This window comes from Fonticula alba (assembly GCF_000388065.1).
Source record: "Fonticula alba strain ATCC 38817 unplaced genomic scaffold supercont2.3, whole genome shotgun sequence".
Taxonomy (NCBI): Eukaryota; order Rotosphaerida; family Fonticulaceae; genus Fonticula; species Fonticula alba.
Window position 1 is genome coordinate 3,294,328 of NW_009242973.1, and position 10,969 is coordinate 3,305,296.

At 65.4% G+C, this 10,969-nt stretch overlaps 2 protein-coding genes across 2 annotated transcripts in view; one reads left to right on the plus strand and one right to left on the minus strand.

Annotated features, from left to right (window-relative positions):
- H696_02484 (serine/threonine protein kinase) overlaps positions 1-8,323 on the plus strand; it is a gene marked incomplete at its 5' end in the record, with an annotated part of 9,986 nt that extends 1,663 nt beyond the window's left edge. Inside the window, 8 exons of the mRNA XM_009496393.1 lie at positions 203-1,769; positions 1,914-6,473; positions 6,562-6,719; positions 6,842-6,872; positions 6,964-7,140; positions 7,204-7,428; positions 7,501-7,845; positions 7,948-8,323. Of these exons, the coding sequence (XP_009494668.1) occupies positions 203-1,769; positions 1,914-6,473; positions 6,562-6,719; positions 6,842-6,872; positions 6,964-7,140; positions 7,204-7,428; positions 7,501-7,845; positions 7,948-8,189 (7,305 nt within the window). The 3' untranslated portion in view covers positions 8,190-8,323. The remainder of the gene's footprint in view (positions 1-202; positions 1,770-1,913; positions 6,474-6,561; positions 6,720-6,841; positions 6,873-6,963; positions 7,141-7,203; positions 7,429-7,500; positions 7,846-7,947) is intronic.
- A 1,360-nt stretch (positions 8,324-9,683) lies between these two features.
- H696_02485 (hypothetical protein) overlaps positions 9,684-10,969 on the minus strand; it is a gene marked incomplete at its 5' end in the record, with an annotated part of 4,183 nt that continues 2,897 nt past the window's right edge. The window contains 2 exons of the mRNA XM_009496394.1: positions 9,684-10,168; positions 10,354-10,940. Coding sequence (XP_009494669.1) covers positions 10,057-10,168; positions 10,354-10,940 — 699 coding nt within the window. The 3' untranslated portion in view covers positions 9,684-10,056. The remainder of the gene's footprint in view (positions 10,169-10,353; positions 10,941-10,969) is intronic.

A 10,969-nucleotide genomic window follows, 5' to 3' on the forward strand; every position in this document is an offset into this window, starting at 1 on the left:
TCCTTCTCTCTGTCGTTCTCTGTGTCCTTCTCTCTGTCGTTCTCTCTGTCGTTCTCTGTGTCCTTTCTCTCCCTCTCCCTCTCCCTCTCCCTCTCTCCCTCTCCCTCTCCCTCTCCCTCTCCCTCCCTCTCTATCTCACACTCGACGTGCCATTCAATCGCTGACATCGGCTTGCGAAGCAGCGAAATCACCCTGCCAACAGTGCCATAGCAGCTGTGACACCTGTTCCGGCACTCAGGATAGCGACTGCCTGAGCTGCGCGGCCGGGTTGACTCTCGTCCTGGACCGGTCGCCGGCCGGCCGGTGTGCCCCGGTCGACCCGGGCACCACGGTGACACTCCTCCGGCCGGCCCCCGAGTGGCCCTACCATCAAGCCAGTCCCATCCTGGATTTGGGATTTTCCCCGGGCGGGGTCGCACTCGCATCCATGGGCGGCTTGCTGCGTGCCAGTCCCATCATGGTGGAGTTTCGAATGTCGACCCAATTCATCCACTCGGACAGCCCTGCCACCCACCCGGCGGATCTGCTTGTATTCGGGAACCTCTCTCTCATGCTCAAGAGGGACCCACATGGGGGCCAATTTCAAATCGACAGCTTCAATACCCCGAGCAGCCAAGTGATCAAAGTCCCCGGGCCGACCGGGCCCCAAAATATGCAGGTAAGTTGGGAAAGCCTACGCCAGTGCTCTCGGAGCCTGCACGGACTATGCAACAAGCTTCGCTCCTATTCGGGCAGCCCCTCTGCCAATGCGTCACTCGGTCGGGTGTCTGCCGGCCGGGTTCCGGGCGAGGCGCCGCAACTGGCCCTCCTGTCCAACAATCGCATTGGTATGCGGCCGCTCAGCCACACACAAACCCACAGCTCCCTTTGGCTGGAGGCCGACAACAGCCTCGGCTTGGACACGGTGCTGGTCCTGCATTCGGCCGACATTCCCAGCAAGAGCCTTTGCTGGCTCGGCTGGCAGCCACGCTTGGCCGCCGATTTGCGGGTCGCGTCTCCAGCCACGGCACCTGAGCGCCTGCTCCCGGATCCCATGCCCTGTGGCCAGTTGTTTGGCCTCCCATCTGCCGGGCCTGGCGGCCGGCCGCCAGCTCTCCTCGTTCCCCATTCCCCGGGCATCGGCGACGCGTTGGTGTACCTCCTCCGGAACCGGGGCCGCGGGGGGGACCTTCGCCCGCGCTTTGAGGCGCCCCTTGCCTTGTTGACGCCTTCTCATCTCGGCCACCGGGCCGATTATCAGCCACTCGGCATGCAGGCCGTCCTGGATCCGAACGGCCTGACTCCCACCACGGCCATCCTCTTCCTGTGGGATGGTCAGTGGGTTTTCCGAGTGACCATCCATCAAAGGGTGCCGCCTGGGGCCGGCAACTCGGACCATGTGACGGTGTCCGTCGAGCCGCTGGTTCCGCATTCCAATTTCGCCACCTTCACCACGGGCCTGATTATGCTGCCGCTGGATGCCGATGGGGATGGTGTCAGCGAGCTGGCCATGTTCGCCTGGATGTCCAACACTCTGGTCATCTTCCAACAGGCCTCCCCGAAGAATGGCTGCGGATGTGGCCAGGCTAGCGTTTGTAACATCCCCAGCACGTGGAACGAGTCTCGCTGTGACCATCCTCAAGCCGGCCCCGAGTGCATGCCCATCCCCACCACCCTGCAGGCCCGGGACCTATGCACATGCGGGCCGGGGCTTCGCTCCCCGGCCGATGGGTCTGGCCGGTGCAACCAGTGTGGCTCTTCGACCGGGGACTTCCCCGCCGGGTTCGGTGGTGCGTGCTGGTTGCCCGTGTTTTTCTGATTTTTTTCTGCGCCCCTTTCCCCCTCTTTCGGCCCCTCTCTCTTCCCCCATCGCCTTCCCTCTGCCCGCTGCTCTGTTGCACTGGCCTTCGTCTGACCCCCTTGCCGTTTGTCAGTCGACTGTGCCCCGTGCGATGTCGATGGCTGCATGCTGTGCGATGCATCCGGCCAGTGCCTGCGTTGTCGGCCGGGGCTGATTCGCACGCCCACCGGCGAGTGCGCCACCGGCTGCCCGGACCCGGCTGCCCCGGTGGTGGATGCCGTGTGCCAGACCCGGGATCCGGGCGATACATGGATCAGTTCGGCCGAGGTCCAGGCCCACCCTTCGTGGGCCGGGTTCCGGGTGGTGGATGTATCAACCCTGCGCGCGGTGGATCAGGCCGGCGCGGTGGAGGGGTCGCGTGCCGTGTCGACCACCTTCCCCACGCTGCATGTCCTGCAGCCGGAGTACCCGCATTTTGGTGCTTCGCAGAGTGTGTGGCTGCTTCCCCTGGCGCGTCTGCTTGCCGACGGTCGGCCGGCCCCATTCGGCCGTCTGGATCTCGTCAGCGCCTCCCAGTGGCTGGACGAGACTTGTGTCCTGTTTGAACGGGAGGCCACCGCGCAGTCCGATCCCCCGGGGATGGATCTCCGCCCGGAGGCCGGATCTCCCTCGGCCAGCCTGACTAGCCAGCTGCCGGGACTCTCCCTCGGTGGCCCGGGTGCCGTGGGCGGGGATTTTGCCACTGCCGGGGTCCCCTCCCCGGGTCCCTTGATCAATCACACCGGCCTGAGCCTGGTTCCGCGCTCGGTCCTGCTTTCCCAATATTATCCAATCCGCCGGCCCTGGTTCTCGCAGCTGAGCCAGGCCTTCCCCTCGGTCGGGCTGGAGCCGGTGCCGACGCTGACGCCCGACTCGCCGGTGCTTCACTTCCAACGGGCGATGGGCTTCTTTTACGACGTGATCCAGATGCATCCCAACCCTCTGCGGGAATCTGACCCGCCGCCGGTGGCCCCGTCGGACTTCCGCACTTGCTCCATGAGCTGGGCATTGCTGCCGGCCAAAACCCGACTCACGGTCAAAGGCTCGCCGGAGATGTTCAACATGATCGGCGCGCCCGAGTGCATCTCCTATCGTGTGTGGGTTCCCTTCCTTGCTTCCGAGCTGTCCTTCCACCCGAGCATGGGAAGCTGGTTTCTGCCAGGCCGTGCATTGTTGATGCTTCGCCGGCCTGCCATGTTGGGTGCTCGTCCGAGGGTGGTCATTCTGATGGCTGTGCAGGATGTCCCTCCAACGGCGCCTGGTTGCGATTGGCACATGCTGGAGCTGCCGTTGACCCCCGGGGCGATTGGGCTGCCGGTGTTCCGATCTTCCACCAGACTCGAGAGCTCCTCTTCCATTCTCTTCTTCGCGCGGGTCCCGTCCGTGCAGGACTTCCTGCCGAGTGCCGTGGCCTCTGGTCGTGGGATTGTGGCCGTCAATGATGTCGCGAGTTATTCACACCAGCTGGCGGTGGCTTTGGCCGGGAATGAGCCGGATGATGTGGATTTGCAACTGGCCTCGCTGCGCCTTCACGATCAGACTTACTACTTGGTCTTTATCCGGACCGACGGCCTGCCAGACGGTATCATGGCCCTACCTGTGGACTGTTTGCTGGAGAAGCACACCGGGTGGAAGGAAGCCATTCCGGCATTTGGCTCTCCTGGGCGGACATGGCCCACCGATCGGTCGACCTATGGCTGTGATGCTCTCCTGTTGGAGACCCGGGCCCTGGCCGGCGGCGGTCCCGATGGCCGGCCGGTGGCCCTGGTCAAGGACATGGACAGCAACGGGATGGACGATTTGCTGCTCCATTGGCCGGCCACCGGCCGAGTGGTGATGTACTCCACACTGAGCACGGTCCCAGTGACCTTCCGTCAGACGGTCATCTTCCCGGGGCAGGTGCCGGAATCTCGGTCGGCGGCTGCCATGCAGTCGGTCGAGTACCCGGCGCTGGCGGATCCGGAGCTGCTGCTGGTGGATGTCGATGGGGATCGATATGTGGATGTGGTCCTGCTGGACCAGGTCACGCCTTCTGGTGCGCCTTCCGCCTCCAGCGCCCCGGTCCCGGTGATCCGGGTGTTCGGCCGGTCGGACCAGACCAGCAACTGGTGCCCGGCCGAGGTGGACTTTGACCCGGTGGCCGGCGAGTGTGTCTGCCCCGGGCGTTTGCGGCACCTGACCCCCCTGTCGGATGCGTGCGAGTGCATCACACACGCGGTGCCGGTGGCCCCGGGTGCGCAGGACTGCGTCTGCCCGGTGGGCATGGCCGAGGGCGTGGGGGCATGTGTCTGCCAGCCGGGGCTGCTGCCGGTGGCGAGCGAGTCCACCGGGGTGCCGGTGTCTCCGCCCCGCTGCGAGACCTGCCATGCCAGCTGTGCCAGCTGCTCGGCCACGCGCTCCGGCCTGTGCGCCAGCTGCCCCTCCGGGCACTTGCTCCAGGCGGGCGTGTGTGTGACGGCCTGCGGGCCGGGGCTTGGCATTTCGGCGGACGGCCGGCAGTGTGTTGCCTGCGCGGCCTCCTGCTCGGCCTGCCTGGGCCCGGCGTCCAGCCAGTGCTCGGCGTGTGCCGGCAACCGGTACCTGCCCGGCGGCGTGCCAGGCACGTGCCGGTCCTGCGATGCGGCCTGCTCCGGGTGCACCGGCCCGACGGCCTCCCAGTGCACGGCCTGCGCGACGGGCTGGCTGCGCGCGCCCTCGGGCGAGTGTGTGCGCACCTGCCCCGAGGGGACCGGTGTTTCGGTTCCCGGGTCCAGCCAGTGCAAGGCCTGTGCCGATGCCGGCTGCCTCTCCTGTGTCACGGCCCAGTCCGGGGCCATTTGTCGGGCCTGCCGGCTCGGGCTGCAAATTGACCCCACCGGCAAGCAGTGTCTCCAGTGCCATGGGACCTGTGCCACCTGCGATGGCAATGGCATGGATGACTGCCTGACCTGTGCTCCGGGCCTCTGGATGCATGGGTCTTCCTGTGTGGCCTCCTGCCCGGAGGGCACATTCCCGGAGGAGGGAGCCTGCTCGCACTGCTCGGGTCGCTGTGCCACTTGTAGCGGTCCCCTGTCGACCCACTGCCTGACCTGCCCCACGGACTGGGTTCTTCAGGCGGACGGCACCTGCCTGCCGGATCCCTGTCCCACATGCGGCGACTGCGCTGACATCGACTGCCAGTCATGCAGCCCCACCAACCCGGGCGTGTGCCTCATTTGCGGGGCCGGCCAGCTACTGCTGCCGGATGGCACCTGCGTGGCTGCCTGTCCCTCGGGCATGTACATGGCTCCAAGTGGAGATGCCTGCCTCCCGTGCCATGGCACCTGCGCGGAGTGCTCCTCGCACCGGTCGAACTCGTGCACCGCCTGCCCGGGGGCCCATGTTCTGGACCGTGGGTACTGCCGCGAGGCATGCCCCTCGCTGGGGTTCTTCCAGGACGCCGGAACCTGTGAGGCTTGTCACTCGTCGTGTCTTTCCTGCACCGGGCCCGGAGCCGGGCAGTGCGATCTGTGCCCACGGTCACACGTGTCGCACGGTTCTCACTGCCTGGGTGGGTGTCCGCCCGGGAGCACGCCACTGGGCGGCGGGTGCGCCGATTGCCATGGCTCCTGCCTGGACTGTGCCGGGCCCGAGGCCAGCCAGTGTACCGCTTGTGGCCCTGCCGCTTCGAGCCTCTGGAGTGGCTCCTGCCTGGAGACATGCCCGGGTGGAACCTTCCCCGGATCGGATCCCAGCACCTCGGACACTTGTCTGCTCTGCTCCTCGAACTGCCTGGAGTGCGCTGGGCCGGCGGGCGTTCAGTGTACCCGTTGCAGTGGGAACTTGCTGACACACCCCCTGTATGGGTGTGTGTCGGATTGCGGAGCGGGCTTCATGGCGAGGCAGGGCACCTGCATTGCCTGCGACACTGGCTGCCGTCAGTGCCGGGACTGGCCTGGCTTCTGCACCCAGTGCCCTGCGGGCAGGCTCCTCGGGTCAACGCCGGGCACATGTGTGGACCGGTGCGGTGGCCAGGAGTTCGCCGACCTGACCACCCCCTCGCTGGCTCGCTGCGCGGCCTGCCACCAAAGCTGCGCCTCCTGTGAGGGTGGCGCCAGGCCCGAGGACTGCACGGCCTGCCCGCCGGGCCTCTTCCTGCTGGCTGGTGTCGGCTGCGTGGGGGCCTGCCCGAGCGGGTACTTCGTTGAGGAGGGCCCGCTGGCGGGCTCCCAGGCATGCGCGCCCTGCGTGGCGGAGTGCGCCGAATGCACCGGGGCCGATGCCGGCCACTGCACGCGCTGCATGGCTGATCGTCTGCTGATGGTGGGCTCCGGCTACTGCCGGCCCGTTGGCGAGGACACCTGCCCGGTTGGGTGGCACACGGATCTGCCCGGCCGGCGGTGTCTCCGTTGCCCGGATGGGTGCCTCTCGTGCCCGGCCTCGTCGAAGGATTGCGAGCAGTGCGGCGCTGGCATGCGTTCGATCCGGCTGCTGGACCGCGAGGCGACGGATGCGGCGCCGATTGGCTCTGGGCCGCGCACCTGCGTGGCCATGTGCCCTGGCGGGTGGTTCGCGCCCGAGGACCGGGCCGACGTATGCTCGGCCTGCGACATGGCGTGTGGTAGCTGCTCCGGCCCCGGGCCGGATGGCTGCCTGGAGCCGAATTGCGACCAGCCAGGCAGCTGTCCCAAGAAAGGTGTGTCTGCTGCTTCAGTCCTGTCCCACGATGTTGGCCATTCGGCAATGTTGTTCTGACCATCCTCCTCCATCGGCTCCACCTCCAGGCTCGCGCTTGCTTGTGCTGGCGATCGCCCTACCACTGGCGCTGCTCCTCCTGCTGCTGCTTATTTTGATCCTGGTTCTTGTTCTTCTGCGGCGCCGGCGACGCCAGGCTGCCGCCAAGGATGGCGACGCCATCCCAATGCAATACATTGGCAACCCGGTATGTTCTCGCCTGCTTGGCTTCGCTCGTTTGCCCTCGTGCTGACCCCCTCGCCCCCTCCCCCGCCCCCTCCCCCGCCCCCTCGCACACACACACGCCTCAACACACGCGCCATCTCGCAGGAGGACATGACCGTGATGAACACCATGATTGGTACGATGGCAACAGTCCCCCCCCGCCCTGCTCGGTGCTCATCCACACTGACCTGCCTTCCGCTCGGCTTCCTCTGACATCCCTCATGTAGAATTGTCGCTGCCGGGGCATTTGCTTCTCAACCCCGAGGTGGATTATCGCATTGAGCCCGGCTGCGAGGAGCTCGGCAAGGGTGCCCAAGCGGTGGTCCTGCCGTGCACATTGCTGCGCTCGGACCTCTGTACGGCAGCCGGCGGTGATGCCGGCGCCGTGAAGATGATCTCGACCGGTGCGTGTGGCCTTTACCGGTGCTCGGATTCCGGATTCCCCCTGACCCCCATGCGCCTGGCAGACTCGCCCTTCCGCACGCAATTCGAGCCGCTGCTCGACCAAGAAATTGCCATCCTCAGCATCCTGCTGGCCGACGGGGGGTCGCCATTTGTGTGCCAGCTGGTTGGCTACTCGGCTGCCCCGAGCAAGGCCCTGGTGATGCCCCACTACCCGGGGCTCCTGTCGGACCTGCTTTGGCCCTCTCGCCTGGGCCCGGTGCAAACCCTGCAGATGGCCGCCGACATTGGTGCGCGCGTGACCCCGCATGCCTGACATCCCTCTGGCACCGGGCATTGACCGACTATCTTCCCGCCCACAGCGGCCGGCCTGGCGTTCATCCACTCGCGCGGCGTGGTGCACAAGGACCTGAAGCCGGAGAACATCTTCCTCCGGCCGGATCCGGCGGCCCCCGGTCGCCTGCAGCCTGTCATCGGGGACTTCGGCGTGGCGCTGGTTCTCAACCGGTTCTCTGTCATCCCGACGCTGGGCGATGTGGCGGCCGGCAGTTTGCCATACGCCTCGCCGGAGACGCTGGCCCGGCTGTTCGGCATGGCCTTCCCGCTGGCGCCATCCGACAGCAGCGTAGTTTCTCTGCTGAAGGTGGACATCTACTCGCTCGGTGTGCTGCTCTTTGGGCTGGTGGCCGTGGCGCGCCCTTGGGCCGGTGCGCTTTTCACTCCTTCCTCTCTCTCTTTTCTCTCTCTCTCTCTCCCTCTCTTTCTCCTTCTTCACTCAAGGGCTTATCGTGACTAACATGACCATCCAGACACTGATTCGGGTGAGGTCGCCACTGCGGTGCTGGCCGGCAAGCGCCCGGACATGAGCCCCTCCTCTGGAACCCCGGCCCCAGTGCTGGTGGGTGACACGGGCAGCGAGCCGGCCTGGATGGCGGACTATTGTCAGATCTACCGCGAGGCGTGGGCGGCCGATCCTCGTGAACGCCCATCGGCGGCCAACCTGGCGGCCACGCTCAGCGATCTCATAGAGAAGGAAACCTCTCCCCCTTGAACCAGTCATGGGTGGCCTCGAGAATCACTCCGACGGTGATGTGTAAATGGCCCATAATAGAATCTTTCTGTTCCTAGCGGCAGTCACGCTTCTCCCGCTCGAGTTCGATACAGAGCAGCTTCTATGTGTTCAGCATGAGGAGCCGGGCCCGCTGCTGGCCAAGTGAAATCCCAATGAGTAGGGTGGCACAAAAAAAGCCCCTCTTGACTGTCCGGTCATGGGGATGCACATATTCGTCACGCCACGGATCGAGTTCCCGAGTGTGTGTGTGTGTTTTTTATCGGCGCTCCGCGACATAGCAGGGCGGGAGAACCCATCGCAGAATACTCATGGCTCAGATCCGTCGGAAAGGGAGCAAGGCCATGGATGCGAGTCATGCTGGCGATCTACCGGCAGCTGGATTAGGCCTGGCACGGAGGAGAAGAGTGGGCTGATCGGCGAAGTGATCATTGTCTGCCGGCTGCATAGGCTGCCGGGAGCAAGTCCTCAAATCGATCAAGGGGGCAAGCAGAAGGACAAGCAACTTCGCATGGAAGATGCAAGACTACAAGGGTAGACCCCTTCTAGCGAGACGTGATCTCCAGCGCCAGGTGTGCGCAGTTCAAAAACAAGGCCGGGCAAAGGCCAACAGCCAAGGGCCTCGGCCTGGGAGACCCCGAATGCCGGGGGCGTCCCATCCCCCCGCCCTCGCTTTGGTCGCCGCGCAAGCCAAGCTGAGAAGGGAAGGAGTCCCGCTACCAACCAACCGTGGTCTGCTTTCCTCGGAGTTTTGAGTTTGTGTGCTGGCGGTCGTAAAAAAAGGGGCCGGCAGAGGAATGGGATCAGGGGGAGAGGGGGGGGGGGGCAAGAAAATTGGATCGAGTCGGGCCCCATCCCGAAAGGGCCGCGGTCACTTTCGTCAGAGCCCCAGCCGGGACCCTGGACCATCCGGCGTGACCCCGAATGTTGCGTATGAGTATAGAATGCCATGGAAGGCCTTCCGCCCAAAATGGTGCGCGATCCCGCATCCCGTTGGAAAATCCAGCAGTAAGCTCGAGAAAAAAAGACCCAACATATTCCCCCATGTCACGAACCCATCTCCCCGCCATCTCTTCGATCTGAGCAGAGGATCGTATGGCCGTGGCGGGAGTGGAGCGGGACCGACATCGATCCGACCGTCCGTCAAAAGACCGGAGCTTTAGCGGAGTCCATATCGGAAATCTGCCTCTGGCTCAGAGCGGGCTAGGGCTGAAAGGACGTTGCACCGGACCAGGGGGTGCGCAATTGTGTCTGGACAGGGAGAGTCTGGTGCCTCGGCCCGGGACGAGTAGGAAGGCGATCGCAAGAGAGGTAGCAATAAAAAGAAGAGAGATTGGCAGACTGCGTACAAGGTGAAACAATGAATTGTCTATGGTCGGAGGTCCGACGTGTCTCGTTTCCAAGCATGGGGATCGTAGGGTTGAGCCATGTGCGGCAAGTCCGTATTCCGGGACTCACACACACACACACACACACCACAAGGCCACCTTCCTAGCATAGTCACGTTCATTATATTCCGGTTCCGGACAGGGCTCACTCCAATCGAGGGGGGGGGGGGCGAGGCAAGTGGCAACGGAGCCGGGGCATGGGACATGCGAGTGAGCCCCGTGGCCTCAAATACCCAAGCCCGGACATTCACCCAAGTGTTGGAGGATGTGTGAATCGCCTGACTGTCCACGAAGGGGGGGGGGGGTTGGCATTGCACAAGGTTTGCGCGTCACGCGGGCCACCAGGCGTCGGCTCAGGCGGCGCGCCGCTCCTCCTGGGAGGCATCGCCCGCCGCATCCAAAGCCGAAGACCGGAACTCCGGCCGGGTCTTGGCCACCAGCGCCGCGAGAGTCAGACGTGCCTAGTCCAAGCGGAACAATAGCCCGGCCTTCTCGGTGCCGAGCTTGTCGGCCGAGCAGGCCAGCGCCGATGCCAGGCCCACCCAATCAAACGCAACCAAACGGATGGAGGCACTACATGTTGTCATGTCGGCCGGGGGGCGAGGCGTCAGAAGGATAGCACGCCATGCGGTCAGTGACCGAGGGCAACAGAGTCACGGGCACGGGGCAGGGGGGGGGGGGCAAGCAGGAAGTAGCAAGGAGAAAGGAAAGGGCATGGACGCGTGTATGACTGTGTGTGGGTGTACACGTGCACGTACGGAGGGGAGGGAGGGGGACAAAGGGGAGCGTATGTCAGATCCTCCGGGGCGAAAGCAATGCCGCCAGCGATCGACAGGGCGATGCTCAGATCAGTCAGGTATGGCTCAAACTCCGGGAGAGCGGCCGCCAGCGCGGCCAGATCCACCGCCGCCCTGGTGGCCAGAAGCAACTGCTCATGGACACTCGTTGGCACGGGGCACGCGGCGGCCGGCACCAGGGCACTCAGACGGCTCAGGTACAGACACGCCACCAGGGCCAGGAGGTTGTGCGTGTGTGCCGCCCGGGTCGAGGGCGAGGCGGATGCCGAGTCGGCCGCCGCGGCCAATGCCGCCACCACAACGGCCACGGCCGGGCCGCCGGCCGCGGGCAGGACCGCCGGGTCGCCCATGCCATCGGACGCCGCGGCCGCCGCCTGGAGCCCGGTGTAGTCGGCCAGGGCTACCACCAGGCCGAGAATGTCGCCCATCGACAGGGGATCCGCCCCGGGGGCCGGAGCCGAGGTGAGAGACAGCTCCCGGCCGAAGACCGACGTCAGCGACGCGAGCAGGCGCCCGCCATGTGCCTTGGCAAAGGCATCCAGCACCGGCTGCCCCGGGCGCCGGCCGCCCGGTACCT